The 27,120-nt window shown below is 36.5% G+C and overlaps 1 protein-coding gene across 3 annotated transcripts in view; it reads right to left on the reverse strand.

Moving 5' to 3' along the window:
• Positions 1-26,754, reverse strand: part of LOC150096142 (glutathione S-transferase 3, mitochondrial-like) — a 77,246-nt gene extending 50,492 nt beyond the window's left edge. The window contains exons 1-2 of one of the 3 annotated variants that reach the window (XM_090409134.1): positions 26,605-26,754; positions 11,980-12,120 (exon numbers count right to left, since the gene is read on the reverse strand). In XM_090409134.1, coding sequence (XP_090265260.1) covers positions 11,980-12,102 — 123 coding nt within the window. In that variant the 5' untranslated portion in view covers positions 12,103-12,120; positions 26,605-26,754. Of the gene's footprint in view, positions 1-11,979; positions 12,121-26,368; positions 26,505-26,529; positions 26,549-26,604 lie in introns of those variants that run through there. The other 2 variants (XM_090409136.1, XM_090409135.1) reach the window with 2 other exon arrangements.
• Between the last annotated feature and the right edge of the window lie 366 nt (positions 26,755-27,120).

Here is a 27,120-nt window from a genome sequence, read left to right on the forward strand (position 1 = left end):
ATCATCTTTATCAATGGAGGAAAACAAATGTAAGAAATGAAAACAAATGGAAAACAATTCCTCCATTTCTGAGCTTCTTCAACAACCTCCAAAATATTTTGCCACCTTCTTGATATTTATTTTCTATGTTCTTGCCAAAGTCCTCCCATGACTTTTGTTTAGCTAGTTTTACACAGTGTTTAGCTTTCTTACATTTGTCTCTGTATTCTCTAAGAGCACAAGCTGACTTATTTGCCAAGAACTATTGATATGCTTTCTTCTTTTCCTTCACTGCATCTTTAACTTCATGTGTCCACCATGGAGTTCTGATTTTTCTATCCTTGCAGACAACCTCACCAAAGATAGAAAACTCAGAACTCCATGGTGGGTACTTTACCATCTTCACTAAAAATTGTGCCTAAATAGCTGAAATGTTTTACTTGTTCTATTGTTTCACCATTCAAGATAATTTTTCAATGTTTCTGTCTTTTTATTGCTGATTTTCTTACCAAACTTATTACAACAGTTATTCAATTTAGTCAGGGAAACTTGTAGACTTGTACTGATTTATTCAGAAGTATAACATTATCTGCATAAAGTAAAGAGTTAAGATTAACATCACCAATTTTGATAACAGATTTAATGCCACTTTCCTCTATAATGTGATCCATATAGATAATGAATAACACTGGAGATAACGTGCACCCTTGCACACACCTAATTTTACCTCAAAACATCTTCTTGTACCTCCTTCAATTCTAACTGCTGACTTACAGCTTAAATAGAGACTATGTATTGCTTGATATAATTTCCCCATTTACACCATTATAACTGTAGTGTTTTGAAGAGCTTTCCTCTTGGCCTTGTCATATGACTTTTCGAGCTCAACAAAACTTAAATACAAATCCTTGTTATATTCTCAAGATTTCTCAACTATTTGTCTTAAAATGAAAATCTGATCCCGAAAACCTCTATTTGGCTTAAATCCAGCTTGTTCTTCACCAAGCTTCCCTTCCACAATTTTTTTAGCCGTTTCTCAAGTATACTAGCATAAATCTTACCAGGAACACTCAGTGAGGAAATACCTCTGTAATTCTCACCTTCAGTTTTATTTCCCTTTTTATAGATGTGTGCTATGAGAGCTCTGCTACAATCATCCAGAATTCGACCCTCTGACTAGGCCTTCTGAACTATGCAGTGCAACGACTGTAAGACTTTTATACCTCCATACTTAAGCATTTCTGATCGAATTTCATCTACTGCTGCTGCCTTTCCGCATTTCTTGTTTTTGATGACTTTTTCTATTTCAAATATGGATATGCATGATATGCATTCCTGTTGGGAATGCATGATATGCATTCCCAACAGGAATGTTGACACTGCTGTCTTCTTTTATCAGTCTTTCAAAGTAATTACTCTAGACATCTAGGATATCGTTATCTGCAGTTTTCATGTCATCTTTATCATTTCTGATTTTTTCTTGCCATCATTTTACCACAATGTAAAATGATGGTAAGGATATAGAATATAAATATCAGAAAGTAGGCAAAATGTTCTGGTGGCTATTAAAAAAAGCTTAGAAATGTAGGAAAGAGCACTGTAAAAGGAATCAAAGATGATAAAAGTGACATGAAAACTAAAAATCAGGATATCCTGGATGTCTGGAGTAATTACTTTGAAAGACTGTTAAATGAAACAAGAAGTGACAGAACAATAACAAAAAATTTTCAAGAGGAATACAAACAGGAGTACATATCAATACTAGAGGTAGAAAAAGTCATCAAAAACTAAAAATGGTGGAAAAACAGCTGGAATAAGTGATATTCAACCAGAAAAGCTTAAATATGGAGGTATAAAAGTTTTGCAGTGGGTACACTACGTAATTCAGGGGGCCTGAATTCAGAAGGTTGAATTCCAGATGATTGAAGCGATGCTGTCATATTTTCTATCTATAAAGGAGAATAAAATGAGAATTACAGAGAAATTTTTCTATTAACTGCTCCAGGTAAGATTTATGCAAGCATACTGGAAAGGGGTGTGAAAATTTGTGAAAGAGAACCTTAGAGAAGAGCAAGCTGGGTTCAGGCCAAAGAGATTGTCAAATCAGATTTTCACTTTATGACAAAAAGTTGAGAAATCATTGGAATATGACAAGGATTTGTACTTAAGTCTTATAGATCTGGAAAAGACACACAATATGATGCCCAGAGAAAAGTTATTAAAACACTAATTATATGGGGTAAATGGAATATTATACAGTCTATATTTAGGTTGTTTTAAGTCAGCAGTTAAAATTGAAGGAAATACAGAAAGATGGTTTGATATAAAATCAATAGTAAGACAAGGATGCCCATTATCTCTCCTCTTATTCATCATCTATATGGATCATATCATGAAAGAAAGTGGCACTAAAGCATTAAAATCAGAGATATCAATGCAGATGATGTACTCCAACACATGTCCAGTGCAAGACTCCAGGGAGAAATTAGTCAAAATACCAAACTAGCAGTATACAAGATTGTGTTCAAACCACCTGTAAGCTATAGATTTGCGAGTTGGGTTAGAAATAAAGCAGTTGATCAAAGTCGAGTAACCACAGATATGAGAGTTCTGAGAAAGATTCAGGGAGTGAAAAGATGGCATCAATGGTATATCATATTAAAAATGAAGATATTAGAAAGAAACTTGACATTGTTAGCATTGAACAATGTGTGAGCAGAGTTTCCCAGAGCACTAATATAAGGTGGTATGGCCACTTAAATAGAATGGATGAGGAAAGATTAGCAAAAACAGGTTTGATGCCAAGATGGCACGAAAGAAATCCAGAGAAAGAGACTAAGATCTGGAGGGACTGATTCAATAAGAAGAGCACAAAATGATAAATACAACAATATTGGGCTGTTCACAAGAGACTAATTTGAAGGAAAATCAAGATTAATAATGTGAACTTAATCATGTAGTGTTGTCATAGTCGAGCGAACATCCCTTTAGGGTACATATCAAGAAATTGATGATGATGATGAAAACATCATGATCTCTAGTGCTCTCTCTCTCTATTCATCATGCATTGAAAAATTTCCTTTGTGTGGAAATCTTACAGAACTCCTTTACTAACTTATAAGTTATCATGTTCCCTCTTTTTCTGCCTGTCAACTAAACTTTGCAACCCACACGTTTTCAAACTATTTGCATAGGGAGCAATTACACATATCTGTCACCATATTGGTCACTCGTCTCTGAATTTTCTCTACTACCTTCTGATCTCCAAGAAACTCAGGTGATCAAATTGGTGCAGAGTAGTCAAGATGTGGCTGAATTATAGCTTTATAAATACAGACAATAACTTCCATATCATTTAGCATGTTAGCTGTTTTTCAACAACCAAGTAATCCTTTGAGCTATTTTGCCAACATTTGCAATAGGTCGACAGAATTTCAACTCCCTGTCCACCATTACCCCCAAGTCCCTAACCTCATTAATCTCCTGCAATTCAGTACCATCAATGTGAAACAGAGTCAGTTAGTTTTCAATTCAAAGTGCATAGCTTACATTTTGCAACATTAAATCAACAATCATTATCCTTTGTCCACAATGCCATTTATTTAAATCATCCTGATATCTAAATCACCTCTATCAATGATTGCACATCAGCAAACAATTGAATATCTCTCCTTAAATCTTTCCCTATATCATTAATATAAACTCTATTACGCACATTAGAACAAATGGGGATTGATATGCCACTGGTTAAATGGATAAGAGGTTAGCTACTGGACAGATATCAAAAAGTGGTATATGGAAGAGCAGAATCGAGGCAAAAACAGGTAATTAGTGGTGTGCTGCAAGGTTCAGTGCTGGGACCATTGCTGTTTATTTTTTTTACATAAATGATATAGGAAATAACCTAAAAGAAAATATTCAGTTGTTTGCTGATGATGTGAAATTAGGTAAGGTAATAGTTAATCAAGGTGATATGGAGAGCTTGCAGGCTGTCAGTATGGGCAAAAGTTAATGGGTGCCAGTTTAATGTCGAAAAATGTCAAGTTATTCATTTTGGGATAAATAGATTACGAGCCATGTATCACACTGATGGCACTGTACTTCAGGAAATAGATGATGCTAGGGATTTAGAGATGGTAGTAGATAGAGAGTTAAAGTTTACAGGAGATATTGAAGATTACTTGGCTTTTGAAGAACACATTAACAAGTAGAGATAAGGAAGTTCTTATTTCTCTTTATAAAGCCTTTATGTGCCCACATCTGGACTACTGTGCTCAAGTCTAGTCTCCTGCCCTGGATTTCTTGGTGATGAAGAAGTGGTGGAGAGGCCACACGTTCTACAGGCCACTTGCCATCTTGGTGAGTGGCCTGTGGAATGTTTCCTATGAGGATAGACTGAAGGTGTATGGACTGCAGAAGTTGGTTGATAGGAGAAAAAAAGGGGGGGAGATATGATAGAAACATTTAAGTTGTCTTCAGGGGTTTTATAGGATAGATAAGGGGTTTCCCAAATTGTGTTCTGCGGAATACCAGTGTTCCATGGAAAATTATCAAAATTAATATTAATATGAGCCTGGAATGGTTTTAAATGCTGAGACTCTAACCAAGGTGTTCCATTAAAATTTCAGGATTTGTGAAGTGTTCCGTCATAGGAAAAATTTGGGAAATGCTGGGATAGATGAAGGGGATATGTTTGAGTACTTGTCTACAGGGACCAGAATAAGGGGTCATCTTTGATAGTTGAATGAAGGTGTAGTTAGTAGGTGCGTGAGGACTAGAATTTTTGCTTGGAGAGTTGTGAATGAGTGGAATGGGTTACCAGAATCTCTTAATGTCTGTTAGTGCTTTGTCTGTCAATGGGTTCCAGGAAAGGTATGACAGATTGTGTAGATAGATTAGGTCTCCCGTGATGAGTGTTTGGACTCCATGGAGGTACCTATTATTATCACTATTATAAAACATTAATAAATTACTAAGTCAGGACCTACCTATTACAAAGCCATGTAATAGGTAGCAAATGTAATAGGTAATAAATTAATTTTATCTTTAATTTAATTTTATTAAATTAAATATTAATTAATTTTATCTTTAATTTAATCCAATACTTTAACCATGAATCCAGAGATACTAATTGGTCTATAATTCGATACATCTGTCTTGGAGCCACCTTTATGTAATGGAACGATCTTACCCTCTTTCCATTCTCTTGGAACCTTGAAAGAGCTGAGACTTAGATTAAACAATTTCAGGGGTACTGCAGGTTCTCTTGCACATTCTCCTATCATATGAGCTGACCTACCATCCAGTCCCACTGCTGTATTCACATTTATATTTTTCAATACAGTGAGAATCTCCAGTTCATCTACCTGAATTCTGACATTAGACTCTGCCACATCAACAACTGCTGAATCTTCACTTGGATTATACACCTTTGCAAAGTGATCATCCAGCAATTTCTTCTGTAACCTTTTTGAAAAAAAACTCTTTTGGATTTTACTTTGGCCTGCTTAGTTAATTTTACCCTTCTTGCTTGCACTTTATACTACTCATGAGTATGCTGATCACCTTTTTCTTGATATTCTCTCTCTCTCTCTCTCTCTAGAAATGTTCCCCCCCCAGCTCTTGCTTTATATTCTTACTCATTCACTTAACCCCCCCCCCCGCTTTGTTTATCGTCCTTACCGTGAGTATGCAAATCTGATAGCGCTTCGCTCAAACAATCCAGACCACTTCCTATTCATAACTAACATTCTTTCCTTGTAGAATGCCTCCTAAGTCTGTAATAATTAGCAGCTTTATTCAACATAAACCTTTTCTTAACAGAATTCCACATGTTTAATAACCCCTCCCCCCCACCCCAAACAATACATGCCCAATCTTCCTGACTGAAGGCAGAGAAATTGGTTATAGGTACATTTTCTGAAGCTGTTACCAGATTCAGCACTCTCAAACCCCTGATTCCCTCCACCATGACATGCTGTTTCAGGTCATTATCTCTTGGCAACTGTATAAATTCCTCTTCCACTGTGTGATGTCCCCTTTCCTTCCTCCAATCTATAACATTTATACAGAATGGAAAGATATTGGCTACCGAAAGAAGTGGATAAATATAGACCAAAAGAGAGAGAGAATAACACCAACTGCAAGATGGAAAGACCAGTGAAGCAGGAACAGGCAAATGCCTAATCTTTGATCAAGGAAAGAAGGAGCAGCTATAATATTCAACAATAAACACAAACATAGTCTTCTTGAATGGAAGTCAAGATCAAGTAAAATGATGTGCATAAATATCAAATGGGGAATTAAACAATGTGACTCATTTTTTATCTGACAGAAGGTTCCTGAACATACACAAGTCATTATTAACCCATGTTCCTCATGAAGATATGTGCAAATTTACATAGCAAGAGGACACTAGAAATAAGAAGTATCAGACTATATCATTGTTGGTGATATCTTCATACTGGTTCAGGGCACAGAAGTATATAGAGAATCTGAAATAGGAGGTGACCACCTCCTATATAGTTCTGAGTAGGATAAAACTGAATATCATATTGAAAAGAAAATATGTAAGAAAGTTCTAAAAAAGAATCAAAGTTCAGCAGCTTTCTGAGGTGAATTGTAGAAGTAAGTATACAAATACTATTGGAAGAAAAACAATAAACCTTGGACAGTCACTGGAGGATTCTGAAGAAAACAATTCAGCCAGGGAAGAACAGAAAAATCACAACTCTATAGTGAACTTAGGAAGTTAAAGAGCAGTCATGGAAAAGAAGAAAGTATATTGAAAGTCAGTAGAAAGTCTTCCCCTTCGTTTTCCCCCCCCTCCCCCCACAAAAAATGCGGTCCTAAACAAAATAATATATATATATATATATATATATATTATTAATAGTAACCCAGGTTTCCAATTTATTTCCCGCATCAAAACATACCCCCATGTTCATAAACAACCTTCAGCAAGATCTTGGAATTGGAAGGCATCATAGAACCAAAAACAAGGTATGTACAAAATTTTTTCCACCTCTTTTATTCTGCCATATTGCCTTCTATACTCACCCATACCCTAAAAATTATATATATATATATATATATATATATATATATATATACCCCTTTTTTGAGTAATGTTAGCCAATGTATTAAAATAAGGGACACTCCTAAACAAAAACAGGCTATAATAGCCGTAATTATATTAATAGTCAGTAGAAAGTACTCCAACGTGCTCTAGAGAATACAAGGAAAAATGTAAGAAAGCAAAGCAGCAACAAATGTTCTAGAGACTATTGTAAAAGCTCAGAATGGAGGAAAGAGTACTGTAAAAAGAATTAAATATGATATAGATGACATAAAAACTGAAGATAAAAGATATTCTCGGTCTTGAGTAATTACTTTAAAAGACTGCTAAAGAACAGTAGTCAAAAGCATTCAAGAGAAATGTAGTCAGGAGTACATATCAATACTGGAGGTGGAAAATAGCCATTAAAATAATCTCAAATGTGGAAAGACAGCTGGAGTAGATGATATTCAACCAGTCTCATACTGGAGACAGTTCATAAGTTGACGTGGGTTAGGGTCACTTATGAAAGTATGAGAATGTGGTGAGCAAGAGAATGAAGCATATGTTGCGAGTATGAACAAGTTTAAAGACAAAACTTGAGTTTTTTTTTCTCTTCAAGGGGAAATAATTCACCATCTCAACCCAAGAATAGCTAATTCAACCTCAGCTGAAATTATCCATTCTTGGAATGAGATTTCGCAGGAAACATTCCTTGTGTACTTGATAAGATTCAAATCCGGATTTCAAGCCAAACCAAAATGCATACACTCTTCTTCAAACTGAAACAGAGATGCATCATCCAGAAATAGACAAAAAATGTTCTATAGATATTCCATTCCAGTTTTCTCATACAGAAAAGTATGCTAGAAAATAATAAGAAGACAGCTGCTTGGCAGTCATAGTTGTGAATATCGAACTAAGCATTAGTTTGAATAACTTAAGTATCTCTCGCACTCTCCTAACACCATGCCTCTGGATTATTTAGTCTCTTGTCAATGATGGAGAGACGAGAAAGAGAAAATCTTACCAACATCCATATACAGTCTGGCTTTCCTTCTCCAACTTCACAGGCCAGGCTGGAAGAGAAGCCTGTCTGCTATTGGTAATAATTTAACACAAACTGTTCACCAGCCCACCAGAATTCAAGATAATCCTCATTCTCTCAAAACCCTGGACCTTTTCTTAACTGACCCTCTCTCCAAACAATTTCCAGTGTGCTCTCCTCTTGGCAAGTCTGATCATAACTTTCTCTACGTTTTTCCTACAGATCATCCTTCACCCGGTTAATCTCAGCTTTGTATCCTGTAGGGCTACAATGATGCCAACTGGGATGATCTTCAGGATTTCTATACCTCATTTCCATAGTTTGATTACTGCTTCAACTCTTCTGAACTTAGCACTGGCTCTGATTTAATAATAAAAATAATTCTCACTGGGATGAGTGCTTTGCTTTTATCCCCCCCCCCTCACTCAACTTAAAACCTCATCCCTCATAAAATAAAATAAAATTCAAAGCAAACTTTATTATAAGGGAAAAATGCAGTAATCCCTTGCTAAGGTTATGGAGTATATCTTTTATCCTTCCATGTTTCCTCCTCTCTCACATCCTGAGAGAGGAGGAGGAGACATCTCTCACATCAGTTTTTTCCTTCAACTCTTGTACAGTCAACCAAGGCAGTTCTTCCACTGTTGAACTAACTATCCACAATATGCCTCCTCTGAAATTTCGCTGGAAGGAAATCAGAAAAATGCTCAGTACCCTTGATATCAATAAGTCCCCTGGCCTCAATGGTATTCTTTCAGCTGTGTTAAAAGTTTGTACCCCAGAACTCACACCCATTTTGTACTGTCTCTTCAAACTGTCATACTCATATGGCACCTATCAAACAGCTTGGAAGTAAGCTTTAGTCAGCCTATTTCCAAAAAGGGAGATTAAAGGTCAACCATCAACTTGTTGCCCTGGTCTCAATATTCTTAAAATTAAGGAAAAGGTCATCAACAGTCAACTGCTTCAATATGCAAGGATGCAATTGGACACAAGGCCATGGCAAACTTTGGAAAAGCTTAAGTGGCCATTAACCAATGCCTTCAATACTGAATCTCTTGCCATTCTCAACCGGTGAATTTTAATGCCACCAAAATGCAATCATGTCTCATTTTTCAGAAGAAAGACAATGCCTGTCTTATCTTCTTGAATTGACTTCCACATCTAGCACAAAAATTCCGGGCACAAGAATATGTCCACAGCCTCCAAAAAGCTTGATATCCCCCTCCTTTCTCTAAACAATACTTCTTTCCTGCTCAATTCCTGATACCGTATAAATTTTGACTCTACCCAACCTTAGAATATTATTCACACATTTGGTGTAGTGCACCTAAGATCTTCCTCAAAATGCTTAACTGTATTCAGAAGAGCCATTACAATTTCTCTGAATTCCTCTAATCATGTTTAAACACAAGCAGCTGCTGGCATGCAACACCCATATACAATTAAGCTCCAAACGCAGCGAACGAAACGAACCAACTCCTCATTCTCATTTTTCATTCTCTACACATTTACTCTTTGGAACAGTCTCTCCCCATACTGTTTACCCTAATGATTACAACCCTCAGATCATCAAAATATTGGGTTGGGAAATAAGTTTGTTCGGTTTTTCAGAGTGGAATGAAACACTAGTATGTATTATATATATTAAATAAAATGTCAGTTATATATTGATCCTCTTTATCAATGACCTCTTGCCATCTGTCCACCAACATCATTATGCTGCATTCATAAAACTCCTGAGGTTTACTGGCAAAAAATTGATCCAGGTGTCTTTTGACAGCCTCCTCATTAGCAAGGCTTTCCTGTTCAGAGAATTCTGCAACGATCGGAATAAGTGGTAATCGGAAGGTGCCAGGTCCAGTGAATACGGAGGATGCGGCAAAACATTCCAGCCAAGACGTAACAATTTACTCTGGGTTGTTAATGATGTGCAGGGTCTGGTGTTGTCGTGGTGAAAGACAACTCCTTTCCGATTTGCCAATTCAGGACGTTTTGTGCTAATTGCATGGGCCAGTCGCGTTAACTGTGAGCAATAGACAGTTGAATCAACTGAACTGTAATGTTAGGTGTAGAAGGTGTATTCAAATAAAATGACAAAGAGCTTACTGAGAACTACCAGTAGAATAGTACATAAAGTGATAAAATAAAGTTCTGTTCAATTAATAAATTTCTTAACAGAAATAAGAAGGCAACAATTTCACTGATAGATGGTCATACTGTGTGTTAAAAAAAATTAAATTGCTGCTATGTAAGTGGCAGTTGTTTACACTGTTTCCTAGGAAGTAGTATTTTGGTATAATTTTTTCATTGTTTTGTAGTGTACTTATGCACAGGGTGTTCGGGATAAATTTGACAGTTTCGTAAGGAAAAAGAAAATCTTCTTTGTATCTATTAAATTTAATGAATTGACAAAAAACATTACAGGCAGAGTTAATTACAATACTATCAACAAGATTTACTCAAAATAACCACCATTAGCATCGATCACAGCTTCAATTCTGCTTCGGAACCTCGAACAAGCTGATGCTACAGTCTCCCTGGGAAGGGCCGCAAAAACTGTTTTAATTTTATCCATTAACTGGGCTTTTGTATTACTGGAAGTGCGATTGGTGTCTTTTTCAACTGCGCCCCATACAAAATAATCCATGGGGTTAAGGTCTGGGGAGTTTGAAGGCCAAACATTTGGACTGGTGAAGTCGTAGAAATTTTCAGACAACCATTTTTGACTTTTCCCAGAGGTGTGGCAAGGGGCCGAATCCTGCTGCCATACATACGGCCTACCATTGGCTACCCTTGTTATCCAGGGCTTGACTACAGTTAGCAACTCCACGAACAAAGCCCAAATTCCAATGCCAGGGTTCTTCAACACCTGTTCCTGCAGATTTGCGAGGAATTCTGCTGTACGAACGCAATCAGATCGTCTGCTAGGGATCTTTCTTCTTGCTACATCCTCATAGTCACCATTGCAAGTCTCTAGTTCATGCCCGATTGTTTTTACTGTATTCAGGGAGCATTGGGCAGCAGTCGTAATATCCTTATTTTGATGGCGGGCACGAATCATCATGATACAAGTTATTCTCTTCCATGATTCAGGTGGGTTCCATCCTTTCTGACATCTTGTATATGAATGAAGAAGGGTCCAAACTTTTAAATGAAGAGAAGTGTGTGTTAATACATGTAACTTACGGAAAAATATAATTAATTATAAATATGTCAAATTTATCCCGAACACCCTGTGTGTTAAAAAACCCAAGGTATTTACCATTTAAAAAATACTTAGGTTGTGTTCTCAGAATTTCTTGTGAGCCTTCTCTTTCTTAATTAAATTCCTTATTCAGAAGTAGAGAAGAGGAGGAGATGAACTGCTGGCCTGGTTGGCCAAGTGGTTAACGTGTTCACTCTCCAATCACCAGGCTGTGGGTTCATATCGCACCATAGGCATGGATGTTTTGTGGTTGCCTTTAGGTGGGAAATAAATTTCCTCATCTGATGCAAAACTACCATCTCACTTACAGAAGGTTTGAAGTGGCTCGAAAAAGTTCCATGTTTAGTCTCTACAGCAGGGTTTCTAGACTATGCAAAAAATAAATAAAAATACAAAAAATACATAAAATTAATAAAAAAGAAAAAATTCTTGGTACACCTATGGTGCAAACGTATTAAAGTTAATAAAAAAACTTTATATTATGTCACAAAAAAAAAAAAAAAAAAAATGACTATCATATACCATATACTACTAATACAAAACTTATCAAATAGTAATTTTGATTCTTTAAAAAAAGCCAATATTGATTAAGTACATATCACTTTGTGCATCAAATAAATATTTTGGTAATAAAGATGACAAATTTTTCTATATTTATTCCATTTATAGAACCATTTGAATACTTACCTTAATACCATATTTCCTTCTAGCTGCCCCAACACGTATTGATAACCACATATTCAAAATGCCAGAACCTACAGCAACTAGTACAACATACCCATATTCTCTAGCAATAGTCACAACCACCATTTTTTTTTTTTTAATTATCTGAAATAAAGAATATTTTTGAGAAAGTTATACTAAATATTCACTAGATATTCGAAAAGTATGAAAGAAAATATCTTAAACTATAAAACTAAAATAAATATTTTGGAAATTTTCCTTTCATACAGAAAACTTGATTGGCATGGAATTATATGTATATGAAATAAATGAACTGGAAACGCATTTAAAATATAAGTCAACAGAACTCGATAGCAAATGCAAGCATTTAACTTTAGATAGCTAGGGGCCATTTTATGTTCACTGCAATTTTTTGCAGTGAACGTAAAAATAGCTTGAGCCAGTAAAAATATCTGATATTTTTACTGGTATCAAGCATCAGATGGATTAAGTAATGATCCCAGATTTTTATGCATTTTTTTGTATTTATTTGCATGTATTTCTCTATGTGTGTGTGCGTGCGTGCACGCACGTGCACCCCCATGTTATTAAATTTGAACATGCAACAGTTATCATTTCTGTCGTTTGATTTTTTTTTTATTGTTTATATCTTGATTTTCCCTATTCCTAGTTATTTTCTTTGAACCAGTACTTTCTCACCCCCTTCCTCCAAGGACCGGATAAGACTTTAAATGATATACTTAAAACAAATGGTGCTAAGTAATTAATAGCACTTCTCACGTTTTTATGTTGACCCTACACATAAAAGGTCACAAGATCTATATCACTGCAGTTCTATGTGTGGGCAAGTGATTAAGGAGAAAATGAAGCCTGTTGATATGTTTCTTAAAGAATGGGAGGTTGCACTCAGTGGGAAAAACAGTGTAGGAGAAGATTGTTCTGGTATGCTGTTCCTCCACTTCTATAGTTAGAAGTGAAGGAATGCCAGCAGCCAATTCAGAGGAGTAATGCCCATGAAAGTACCTATAGAAAAGGCACAGGGATGAAATAAAGTGCCTATGATAAAGTGACTGAGGGTCATCTATTATGCAGATTGCCATCTTCTGAACATCATCAAGAATTCTTAGAGAGGCCTTAGGTGCTCCACCCCAAATGTGGGAACAGTACTCCACATTTTGGATAGATCTGAGACTTAGGAGGTGAGTATTAGGAGTTGGGAGGACAGAAGTAATGTTTAGAACAGAAAAGAAAAACAAGTTTTTAGAGGCTAACGAGGCCACGTGAGTAATATATTTGTGTCAGGATAAACTAGACGTAGCAATCAAACCCAAGAAAATAAAGTTAATCATGAAAATAAACTGAAACATTATCAAAAATGAGAGGGGATGAGGCAGGATTTTTCTTAAAGGTAATAAGGCAGGCATGAGTTTTTTTGGCATTGAATTCACTAAGTCATCTTCACCCCATTTATGATGTTTAAATGGTCAGTATTCAAGTCACTGGTTATGGAAGATCTTGAGCATCTAACATTAGGACACTGTAGGGTTTATTGAATGATGAAGAGTACTGTCATTGGTGAAAATGTGAATAGGATTTAAAGTTAAAAGGAAGTCACTGATGTAAAAGAGGAAGAATGTGAGTGAGAACACAGAACTCTGAGTCACTCCAACATTGATAGGGAAATTTGATAAGAGAAAGCCATCCATCATGACAGACAATAAATGACCAGTGAAGAAGCTGGCAATCCAATCACAGAGTGTAGAAGGGAGACCATAAGAAGGCAGTTTATTCAGGAGGTCTCGGTGCCAGGCATGATCAAATGCCTTAGAAATATCAAGAGCAATAACATGAGTTTCTCCAAATCTTTCCATGACCTGAGTCCAAAGATAGGTGATATTAGCTAGGAGGTCGGCTATAGAACGAGAATGGCAGAATCCATATTGCTGATCGCTAATTAACTGATGAGTCTCCAGGTAATGAAGAAACTAGCTTTTGATTACTTTCTCCATCACTTCTGAAAATACTGAGGTGAGTACAATGGAATGATAGTTAGATGGCTGACTTTTGTTTCCATTTTTGGATACAGGCTGGATGTGGGCTTGCTCCCATGTTGTTGGGAAGATGTCAGTAGAATATGAAAGTTTATACAGATGATACAGGATGGGAGTCAGTTCTGGAGCACATCTTGAGCACAAGTAGAGGAATGCCATCTGGACCAGGAGCCTTATTAGTATCAAGATTAATGAGGATTTTTCTAATGTCCTTTTGGCAAAAGTTCAGAGGAGGCATGCAATGGGCAGTTTGTGGAAGTATGGGAGGTGATATTTGCTTTGGTTGTCCAGGCAGGAGTTGGAGGGAAAAAAACTGATGTCAAAGAGTCCTGTCTTTTCCTTGGGTGAGGTTACCATAGCACCATCGGGATACAAGAGATACAGCAACATGGAAAGACAGAAGTTATGCCAAACAGCCTTAGCAAGGGAACAGAAGCTTGACTGCCAGTTAAGCAGGAGGCAAGTTTATTGCATTTTATTCTTACAAAGTATGCTTTGGAATTGTTGATAACTTTTTTTTTTTTTTTTTTTTTTTTTTTTTTTTTACACATTTCAAGCTGTTGTATAAGCTGAATGAGAAGTGAGTTTATAATTTAAGCCACTAAACATAAGCTGCATTTTTATCATGGACAGCAGAGGCACATTTTTTTTGAGAACCAGGGCTTGGAAACAGGATGGGGATTTGCAGTGGAGGGGGGATATGAAGTATCTCATTCTAGTGAGGATTATTTCGGTTAAGTGTTAGTTCAGTGAAGTATTTGGATCATGAGAATGAAAGCAATAATCTGACCATGGAAAAGCAGCATAAAAATTCCAGAGGTCATCCCAGTTGGCACAATTATAATACCATAGAGCAGTGTTTCTCAAACTTCAGATAACCATGGACTCCTTCTTAAATTTTCATTATTACCAAGTACCCCTAATTAATTAATAAAAAAATTAATTAAAAATAAATTATTTAATTAAAATGAATAAATTAATTAAAATTAATATTTTAATTTAAAATATTAAATATCTATTTTATTTGAATTTATATGTTCATATAAACAAAAAATATGATTTATTTTTAATAGAACAAACTTCATAAAGATACTATAAAGTTTTACTTACCTGAAATAATTTATCGTCAATGAGAGGAGTGAAATTGCTTATGGTGAGATAAAATTTCAGCAAAATTTGGCTCTATAGTTGTTAATTTCAATCTCAGGTGAGGTTCGACATCTATGTTGCAATTCCTCTTCTTCGTCTTAAGATCTACAAGGGCCGAAAATCCAACTTCGCACAGATATGAACTTGGAAATAGAAAAATGAACCTTAGAGCTTTATCTGTTAATTCAGGAAATTCATTCTGTATTTGTAGCCAAAATGATGATAACATATTCTCGCTGTATTTATTTTTTAGGAAACCATCAGAAGCTAGTTCTAAAAGCTGTTCTTGTTCTATTGACGACAGACCCTTTGGCATAAATTTGTTTTTATTGGAAGGGTATCTTATCCACTCAATATTAATGTCTAATTCAGGGAAATACTTTTCTAGATTCATTTGTAAGCTTTTTAAATGCTGCACGATAATAATTTTCATATCATCATCAATTTGTTCATTTGAACTTGCGAGTAATTCATGAAGCGATGGAAACGCGTCAAATTCTCCATTACCAACCCGCTTTTGCCATAACTTCATTTTTGCCAACGTGGCGTTCATTTTATCTTGGACATGAAATATAGAAATTTCCTTGCCTTGTAAAGATAAATTAAGACTATTTAATACAGTAAATATATCTGCCAGGTATGCTAATTGACTGAGCCATTTCCAATTATGTAATTGCTTTTTCAATTCTAACTTTTCATCAAGAAAAACTTGTAGTTCATTCCGAAGTTCAAATAAACGAGTAAGGACTTTTCCACAAGAACGCCAACGAACATTGGTATGGAAAAAAAGTTGTGTATAGTTGCTTTCCATTTCTTTGCAAAGTTGAGAGAAAAGTCTGGTGTTTAGAGGACGGCCTTTAATATAATTTATGATTTTTACAGCTTCATCAAGAACTTTTCTTAGGTCTGTAGACATCATATGTGTAACCAAAGCCTCCCTGTGTATGCAGCAGTGTGTCGACTTTGCATTTGGTGCAACAGCTTGAATCCTTGAAACAAGCCCTTTTTCAGATCCGACCATGGATTTTGCTCCGTCCGTGCTTATTCCAACACAACTTTTCCAATCAAGCTTGTTTTGATGCATAAAAGGTATTTATACTGTTGAATATTTCTTCTCCTGTTGTATGTTCCAGCAAGGGTTGGAAATATAAAAAGGTCATCATGAATATTTTGATTTTTTTCATACCTAACAAACACTAGAAAACTTGCAAAATTTGTAATGTCGGTGGATTCATCTACCTGCAATGCATAATAATGACTCTTACGTATATCAGATAACAATGTTTGTTTTATATTTTCAGCCATTTCAGTAATCCTGTGAGCTACTCTAGCTTAGCTACTTGAACAATGTGCCCTCTAAACTTCAACTCTCTATCTACTACCCCCCCCCTCCCCAAATCCATGATTTCCATTCCCTGGAGTACAGTTCTCTAAATCTAGATTCTGGATGTCAATTTAATGTGGGAAAAGTGTCAAGTTATGAATTTTGGATAGAAAGATTACAAGCTGTATCCCAAAATGCATAACTTTACACTTTTCCCACATTAAAATGACATCCATTATGTTTTATCCATACTGTCAGCCTATTCAAATCATCCTGCAAGCTCTCTACATCACCTTGATTAATATCACCCCTCCCAACTTTGTACTTAAGCAAACAACAGAAGATGAACCCACTTCAAATTGTTTCCTATATCATTTATGTATAAATTAAACAGCAGTGGTCCAAGCACAGAGCCCTGTGGCACACCACTAGTCACTTGAATATCCTGGATTCTGCTTCTCCATATACTACTTTTTGTTATCTGTCCATGAGTCACCCTTTTATCCATATCACCAGTTTTGCATCCATTCTTATTTGTTGTATCCAGCAGTATCATCTGCCATTCCCTTTATCCTCAAGTAACTCACTTGTCACCCCATTATAAAAATTTAATAGATAACTAAGCATGCACAAAGTGTGGTCTGATCAGGGTCTTATACAATGCAATGATAACTCAACAGCGTCCTTTTTGGTATTGCAGCAATCCTCTGGGTTACCTTCACCACCTTTGCAATATGCCCCTGAATTTCAATTTTCTATCAATCATCACCATGGTGGCACCCTGTCAAATTCCTTTGCAAAATCCAAACAAAATGGCAGTGTATGCCTTTCCCCCATCATCAACTTCTCTTGTCATTTTATTATAAAAGGCAATCATCTTACTTAAGCAAGAGCACTATTTAACAAATCCATGCTGATTCTCACAGATAATATTACCCTCGTCTGCCTAACGCTGTATATAGTCCCTCACTAATTTCTCCAAGACCTTAACTACTGATGATACACAAACTAGCCTATAATTAGACATTTCCAGTCTGCTATCACCCTTATGCAATGGCACTATCGTACCTTCCTTCCATTCCTTCAGTACCTTTCCCGTAGCCAGACTTTCATTGAAAAGCCAGATTAAATTAGCTGTCAGGTCTTTAGCACATTCTCTCAAAACCCATGGTAAAATACCATCCAGTCCCACTGCTCTAACATCCAGAGTACTCAGTATATGGAACACACTCTCCTCTTGCACCTCTAAACCCTGATTCTGCCCTACCCCTCTAGTATTAAAATCCAGGATGAAATACTCCAATAAAGTGCTCATTGAACAACTCCACTATGTGCTATGCATCAGTCACTCTATTCCGATTTTTATCCCACAATGTCATTTTTACACAATCATTTCGTCTCCTACTGGCCACATTGCTAAAAAAATTCCCTAGGATTTTCTTTGGATCTTAGTGCCAATCTCTTCTCATATACCAGTTTTGCCTTCCTCACCATTCACTCTCCTAGCCTGAGTCTTATATTCTTCATGTATCTGCTCTCCACCCTCTCCTTATATCTCTTCCATAATATCTTTTTCACTTGCAGTTCCTGTTTGATATTATTTGTCATCCACTTTACACCAAATTTTGTCCACTTCTTCACTCGTGGAATACAGCTTACTATTGCTGTTAACAAATATTCCTTCACCATTTCCCAAGCACTAATGATATCCCGTTTCTCCAATTCCTCCCTCAATGAAACTTCCCCAAGTTGACGTCTAAAACTATTGTAATCACCTGCCTTATAATTCCACATATGTTCCCTTTTCTTTGATACTCCGGAATGTTTGTTCATCTTCCATGTCAAAACCACATGGTCACTCTCTCCAACTGAGGGGAAGAGATGTCATCTCAGTTATTATCAGCTCTTCTGATGCTATGACCAAATCCAAAACTCTTGAACCTCTTGTTCCCTCTATTACATGTTGCCTAAGACACTTGTCCCTCAAGAATTCTAGAAATTCCATTCCCTTATTACTACATGCATTTTCTTCTTCCCAGCTTATACTGCCTGTAGTTAAAATCTCCTATAACAATCATTCTTCTTGCACTTGTCAAGCTCAACTGACTAAACATCTCCTGCTCCCCACCCTCTGTACTACTTGACTTGTAGCAACACCCCACTAAATACCCTGTCTTGCCCAACTCTACCTCACATGCTTTCAAAACCATTAGTGTCATTCAGGGTCGTCGCCAGCTTAGATCACGCCCTGAGAAAAACAATTAAATATCCCCCCTGATGGATTGTAAGACAAAAATATAAGAAAATCTCCAATTGTTATTTTGTTTTTACTACAAGAGAAACATTCTTGTAGAGAGGCTTATACGCTGGTTAAACATGATAACTAATAATTAAGGAATTGACAGCGTACACTAGAAATATAAATTAAATAAACTTTAATATATACTTTCCGATATTTCGGCAAACATCATGTTGCCATCTTCTTGGGAACTTAATACCAAGACAAGTGCATGCAAGTACTACGTAACCGCAAATGAGAACCGAAGCTAGGAAGCTAACGTTTTCCTAAAGTCCTGATGGTGCCCCCTGGTGGGCTATATTGGTAATTCTTGGCCTTAGGGCTGAAGTTCTTCTGATAAATGTTTCCCAAATTTGGGGCAGTCTCATGCATCCAAATTTGTTTAGGTTTGGCATGTTCCTAAGGGTTGAGGCTGATTCCATGAATAGTCTTTCATATTTGAACTTGCTGCGGTGTATTACTGTGGCTTTCTTCAATCTTATTCTGTGGTGAGTATCCAGAGCATGGTCTGCAACACCAGAGTGGCTGTACTGGTGAAATTGGATGTAATCCTTGTGTTCTGAGATTCTGATATTTGCTATCCTGCCTGTTTGGCCAAAGTAGGACAAATAAAGAGAAACATTAATGCAAAACAATTATATAATAATATTAATTAAATGTTTGCTCTACAGGGATATTGCACAATAAAACTGTTTATAAGCTCTTCTAAATTTAAATTATAAGATATGTCCACCTCTATCGATATAGTTGCTAGACCAACCAATCTTTCTTGGGTCATTGCTGTTCATAAATAATTTTTAATCAGTTTAAGCCTGAAAAAATTTCTTTTCGCACTTGCTACGCTAACAGGAATTGTTAACACTATCCTTTTACGTTAGGATAAATTTCTACAAGATTTTTTTTTTATATATATATATGATAAAATTTGGTGAGGACCAATTTTCTCTTGTATTATTTTTGAGAGAATTTTTAATTCTTCAAATAAATCTATTGCATCTACATCAGATGTAAAACATCTTGTTGCTGTAATAAGGTGCCTACCACAATATGGCTGAACAAGCGCTTTTATCAAGCAGTGCCATGAGGAAGGCTGCCTCTATGCTACACCCTGTCGACAGTACTGGTGTCACTGCCTTCCAAAGCCTCCACTCTGAGAGGACATAAATCATCACTTAAGCAGTACTCTACCACCACGTTTTCCCCTCCTATTCTGCCAAAAAATGCTGTACTCTGCTACTTCTATTCCTGTTATTATATCATTATTAGATCCTGAGTGAAGGAATCTTGCAAAGAAATCATTCATTCAGAATCCAACATATTAAACTTACAAAAAAAGAGAAATACCTGCACATCAGCTGAAATTAAAAGTGAAACTTCTTCATTTTATGTATAAAATTTGTATTCTTTATTTCATGTACCAAAAGATGTTCCTTTCTGAGAAGCCACTGAATTTCATATATCGTTTGATGTTTGAGTTTTTGCTGTAATTGTTGAGGAATAGAACATACAGCGTGAGCATGTTGCATGAAAGTTTTGATAATTTCAGTCTTCGGTGATGGATGGTGAGAGCAGATTGCTGAATTTAGCATACAGTGAAAATAGGCTTTCAATAAACACAAGCAATTAATTCATCTGATAATGAGCAGAGGAGTAGGATATCTAAGAAGCATAATTTGTTGTTTTTTTTCAATTTCCATAGTAAATTTAATTGTAGATGTAGATTATTTATATTAGATAAAAAAAAAAAAAAAATGGGTAACATTTCTTCATTATGGGACCAGATTGAAAAACCATCATCTATATAGTAAGCCCAAAATGAACTCTTGAGGATGTTTAGATGAGTACAGGATGTCTTTTAAATGTTATAAATAGAGTTGACAAGAGTGGGAGGAGGGGCATCCCATGGCACCTTCAACTTGATCTGGGTTGGAGGGCAATATTTTTCACTTCTAGAAAATCAGCTAAATTTTTTTTTTATATAAGGAGGAGTAGAAATTACCAGTCTGAGCTTTTAATAAATGTGCTAAAATTTGGCTGTAGGATAAGAACAAATACATATCATTCACGGGGAAGAAATACCCAAAAAGAGTGGTAATTTGGAAAATTATCAGTGTTACAAGGTATGCTGCAAGCAAGGATATCCATTATTAAAAGATGATGTGATCTCAAGATTATTCACGACTTCAGAGCTGAAGGAAACCATCACGCCTCTTTGCATATACAGTATAATGTCTATTTCAATGCAAGGCTATCACTCATCCATATCAACTTCAAGCTGCAAAATCTGAACTTTGCTATTAACATATCTGCGATTCCCAGAATAGTGTTACCTTCTGCACCATTCATTTAACGAACACATCTGACATCTACATCACAAATTTAATACCCTCTTGCTAACAAAGTCCATGTTCTAATGTTCCTGAAAATTGGATAGTTACCATCTCAGAACTCCCTTGAACTGAAAGGGAGGTTCTTATTCTTTCCAAAGGACATGAATTTGTCATAGCTTTAAGGATTTCCTTTTTAATATTTAACATTATTCTCTCTCTCTCTAGTGAGGATGCCAATAAAATTCGTTAGAAGTTTCATCAGTGCTACTGAAATGAAAGCTTCACAATCCTTAAGATGCAACAATCATCTTATTACAAAAGATGACAAGAGAAAGTCACAGTTGTTATGGATACTGCAAATTATAAACGACAAATGTCTCTTTTATTATAGGACAGATCAACATACCTGGAATTGGATCACAACTCCATCAACAGACAACTCAGAAAATTAAACTCCCTATAGGATGGACACACCATAGAAAAACTTAACTTATTTTGTTAGAACCCCCTCAGTTCTGTAGGCTACCTAAGATCCATAAGGAATGTATTCATCCTATTGATTCGCTGCTTATTGTATAGTCAAATTTTTAGCACGTTTCTAAAAAGCCCAGCTTTGTAATTCCTTCTCATTTATAAAAAAAAGTTCATCTGATTTTCTAGATAGTGAAAAATGTTTCAATCCAACCCACTGATCTAATGGTTAGTTTCGTTATAGAATCCTTCTCACTTTCCCTCTCTCTCTTCACTAATGTACTGCTAGAAAATATGCTACATTTGTGATTTTTGTATAATGTTAATAGCTGTTTAGAGGTGAAGTAGCATCTTAAGTGAAAGAGAAAACCTAGTTTTTTGGAAGCTGCGGATGCAATAGTTGTGATGTGTTTATGCCAGGAGAGGCTTGATGTCAGGGTAATTCCGAGAAGAGAAATCTCATCTTGTCTGGGAATTTGAGGGTTATCAAAAACAATGCTGGGGGAAAATAGTTCTTTTTTATGAGAAATAAGAGAGAACTGGGTTTTACTAGCATCGAAGTTGACGAGGTTACCTGAGCCTCACTGGAGGATGGCTTGGAGGTCAGAATTAAGAGCAGTGGTGTTTGATGCTCTGTGAGTTGAAGTGAGTTGGGCAGAGTAGGGGTCGTCAAATGAAAGGTAGGAGCGTAATGTTCTGTCATCTGCAAAACTGTGTATTGGATTAGAGGTCAACTGAAGTAGGTCACCGATATATATAGAAGGAAGAGGGTTGGTGGCGAGAGAACTGAACCTTGTGGGACCAAGGCATTAGTTGGACATGAGATGATAGGGAACCATCTACCATCAGACTTAGTGTGTGTCTAGACAGGAAGCTGGCAATCCATCTGCTGAAGTCCTGAGAGTCCAAATGGCAGGAGTTTGCTTAGTAAGCCTTTATGTCAGACTCGGTCAAAGGCTTTAGAGATATCAAGTGCAACTACTTGGGATTCACCGAATTTCTCCATGGCATTTGTCCAGCGATTGGTGATGTACGAGAGTAAATCTCCTGTTGATCGGCTTTGACGGAATCCATACTGGTGGTCGTTTAATAGCTGGGTACCTTCAAGGTAAATTAAGAGTTGAGAGTTGATGGTTTTCTCCATCACTTTAGATAGGACTGAAATGAGTGAGATACAGCAGTAGAAATTGGCCTATATTCAACCCATTTTAGGAATGGGTTGAATATAGGCCAATTTCCAGGCTTTGGGATACATACTAGTGGAGTAAGAGTGTGTGTACAGATGGCATAGGATAAGAGTCAGTTCTGGTGCATAAACTTTTATTATTATTACTATTATTAAGGGCGACTCCAGAGGGCTCTTAGACTCATCGAGGGGGGGGGGGCCCTAAACATCATGTATACACAACTATTCGACATTCTCACAGTATCTTATCTATCATATCTTGCCTTAAACTCGTTCACTGACATAGCACCCAAAACAGACTCTGGCAGCTTATTCCACTCATTTACCACTCTAAAAGAAAAGAACCCAGCTCTAACACGCTTGATAACCACATTTGTCCAGCTTCCATAGATGTCCCCTAGTTCTCCCACCACCAGTCCTGATCTCAAAAATATCCTCTGAATTAATCCTATAGAAACCCTTCAGAAATTTGAATGTCTCAATCATACCTCCCTTTTCTGCCTATCAACCAATTTCTGCAAACCACAAATCTTCAACCAGTTATATATGCACCCACAACAGACTCTGGCAGCTTATTCCACTCATTTACCACTCTAAAAGAAAAGAACCCAGCTCTAACACCCTTACTAATAACCACACTCTTGCCCAGCTTCCATAGATGTCCCCTAGTTCTCCCACCACCAGTCCTGATCTCAAAAATATCCTCTGAATTAATCCTATAGAAACCCTTCAGAAATTTGAACGTCTCAATCATACCTCCCTTTTCCACCTATCAACCAATTTCTGCAACCCACAAATCTTCAACCTGTTCTCATAAGGTTCATTCCATAGAACCTGCTATCATCTTGGTCACTCACCTCTGGATTCTCTCCACCTCCTCCCCATCAAGAAGAAACCTAGGTGACCAAATCTGGGCACAGTAGTTGAGATGAGGCTTATCAAGGCTCGGACCAGAGGAACAATAACTTGCTTGTCTCTGTTCGTCAAAGTATTTTTCAGCAACCAAGTGATTTGATGAGCTGATTTAGCCACTTTTGCAATGTGTCCCCTAAACTTCATCTCCCTATCAACCAACACTCCCAAATCCCTGGCTTCATCAATCTCCTGGAGTACAGTTCCACCAATGTGGTATAATTGCTGCTAATCTTTTCATCCCAAAATGCATAACCTTACATTTTGTCACATTAAATTGACATCCATTCTCCTTAGCCCAGAAATCCAATCTATCCAAATCATCCTGCAAGATTTTGACATCTTCTGCATTCACTACTGCCCTACCCAACTTTGCATCATCAATGAACAAATGATGATGCATCATCAATGAACAAATGAACCATTCCTCTTAGATCATTCCCTATATCGTTAATGAACAAATTAAACAGCAGTGGTCCAAGAACAGAACCCTACAGCACACCACTAGTCACAGGCCGTCATTTGGATTCTACTCCTGAATAAACTACTCTCTGATATCTCTCCATCAACCATCCACTTATCCATCTCACCAACCCTATATCCATTCCCATATGTTGCAGTTTACGGATTAGAATTCCGTGTGGTATCCTGTCAAAGGCCTTAGCCAGGTCCAGCAGTATCACTGTGAACCCATTACCCTTATCCAGTTCAGCCGTCACTGTGTTATAAAACTTGAGCAAGTTACTGAGGCATGATCTACCCTTCACAAAGCCATGCTGTCCCCCGTACAGTATCTCATTTTCATCAAGAATACAATTTGGTCGGCTAAATCCCAAATTGCCAGTCCATCCTCGTCTGTTCAGTATCCAGGTAGATACCAAACAGAGTGCACCACGAGAGGGCGAGGATTAGACATTAGGTCAGAAGCCCTGGTCAGTTCTCCATATTCCTTTAAAGGCTATGTGGTGTCTCCTCTCAGTTGTATAGCTTTGACCCTTAAGCACCCCTTAAGGTGGTATGGTCACTTAATCATGGGAGAAAAACGATCAGCAAAGTGTTTGACACTAAGATGGCAGGAAAAAAGATCTGGTGGAAGACGAAGATCTTCATGGACTGATGCAGTGAGAAGTGCTCTAGAAAAAGAGATAAGATTATAAGTGCGACAAGCAACAGACTTCCTTGAAGTAATTGTTGACAGGAGATTAGTATGTTAACTTAATCATGTGTAGTGTCATAGGAAATACCAGCCAGCCTGGTTGGCCAAGTGGTTAGTATATCTGCTCTCCAACCAAAAGACTGCAGGTTTGAATCTCGCCATGGGTATGGATGTTTGTGAAGATAGTAGTGGTGGTAGTGGTGCGCAGTAGATGGCACTAGTGTAGATGATGTGATTCGCTGTAGTTGGTGACTTGAGTAGTGAAGACGGAGAGTTGTAGTGTGGGTGCCCTCCTTCCCTCGATGAGTCTTTGGAGGTGTCACATAATAGTAATAAATTGATGGTTATTCCTAGCATTAAAGATTGCTTATTAGGCAGTAAGCAAATGAACACTATTTGGGTTCAGGCCAATTCCATGATATTGAGCTGAGCTAAAATTTTTCATATTTTTTTTCAATGATGAGATTTGATCATATCAAAAAAAAAAAAACCATGAACACCAAATAATGTTTAATATTAATTTTTTCATTACAACAAATCAATAGCTGTTACAAAATTTTATGCATAAGCACATCATAAGACATTTTATCTACACAGTGCAATATGATGTTAAACATTTCAAGTAATGGCACTTTCTATGAATGCCAACAGACAAATCATTAGAATGAAACTACCGACCTATACTTTAGTTTTAAGTTGATAATTCTCACTCTTACTTTAATGGAAAATGAAAAGTTTAGAGCAGATCATCCTTAATTCATGCAACACTTTGTGACTTTCAGACCCATCTATTCCCTTTACAAAGTAGATAGTCCCTCCATCCATGTCATATCACAAATTCAAAAACTGTACCAAGATAAAGTTTTAATTTAATTATTTCTGATAATTCAATTAATTACCATAGTGGATTGCTGCAGAGGTTTGTATACCTTTGCAGGAAAATGGTAACTCTTCTGCAGCAGAAAATCAAAGGAAAATAATAAGTATTTTATATCAACTCCTTGACATGATGGTGCGATTTCAGAACTCTATAATACTGGTATTGGTTAGAATTAGTGTGTTCTCTAGCCGGTATGGCTGATACTTCATTATGAAGCCTGCTACTCAGCTTTGACTGAAAAGCCTTTATAATGGTAATAAAGTACTCGCGTTGTCTTGGAACTGTAAGCAATAAATTTAAAAAAAAATATATATTTATTAAGATATATTAAATCAGCTTTTCTAATCATAGAAAATTCAAAAATTTCCAAGTAAATGGTAAAATATACAGTATTCTAGAATACTTCCCCATTAATGAGAACCTGGATCAATAATTTAAAATATACAGATAACGCGGATTTCATTTCGTCCTACCAAGAAGGGATACAAACAAAGAACTTAGTGTTGCGATACTCAGCACACTGCAAGAACAAAAATTTTGAGTGTTTTCGTTAAAATAGCTATAAAATTCGCTTTAACAACTTGCGTAAACAGTAAAGACTTCATGCGATTATCAGGGAAGAGGGTTACTTTACCTCTCTTAAAATAATGCCATTTCATATTATATGCAAACAAACCGCACCGCTAACCAGCCCCTTAATGCAAGAGCAAAAAATCCTATTAGTGCTTTATTAAAATTGATTTTAACAACTTGCGTAAATAGTAAAGATTTAATACAATTAGGGCGTTACTTTACTTTTCTCAAAAAATGCAAACACGCTACACCGCTCCTAAAATACCAAATACTATTGAAGATTAACATAACACTTACTCAAACTCTTTTAAGAGCTCGCGATGACTTGCAACTTTTTTCTTCTATTCTATTGCCTCAAGACAAATACTGGGATTCACGTGTTCCTTATGAGTAGCTAACACACACACACACACATATATATATATATATATATATATATATATATATAGCGACCTTGATAAATGGAATCAGCAATGGTTGTGTATACTATCGGTATGATTTCGCAAGTTTTATCAGTAATACATACAGTGTATACGGAATGCTACTTAACGTGGGAATGCATGTTGATAAGGGTCGCCAGATTTTATAGCGTATACGGAATGCTACTTAAAGTGGGAATGCAGGTTGATAAGGGTCGCCAGATTTTAAATTTCCTATTACAGGAAAGAAAAGCTATTCTAAAATCGCATGGGATTAGTTTGTAAAGATCTGGGCCTAAGATTCAAAAAATGATGCTATCAGAAGAGCCGACGCTAGGGTCTTTGTCACCTGTATGCCATTTCTATCTAAACTCCCCTGTAACAATCCGGGCGT

Source organism: Typopeltis vanoorti, chromosome 19, assembly GCF_054136105.1.
Source record: "Typopeltis vanoorti isolate ZY-2024b chromosome 19, IOZ_Tvanoo_1.0, whole genome shotgun sequence".
Taxonomy (NCBI): Eukaryota; Metazoa; Arthropoda; class Arachnida; order Uropygi; family Thelyphonidae; genus Typopeltis; species Typopeltis vanoorti.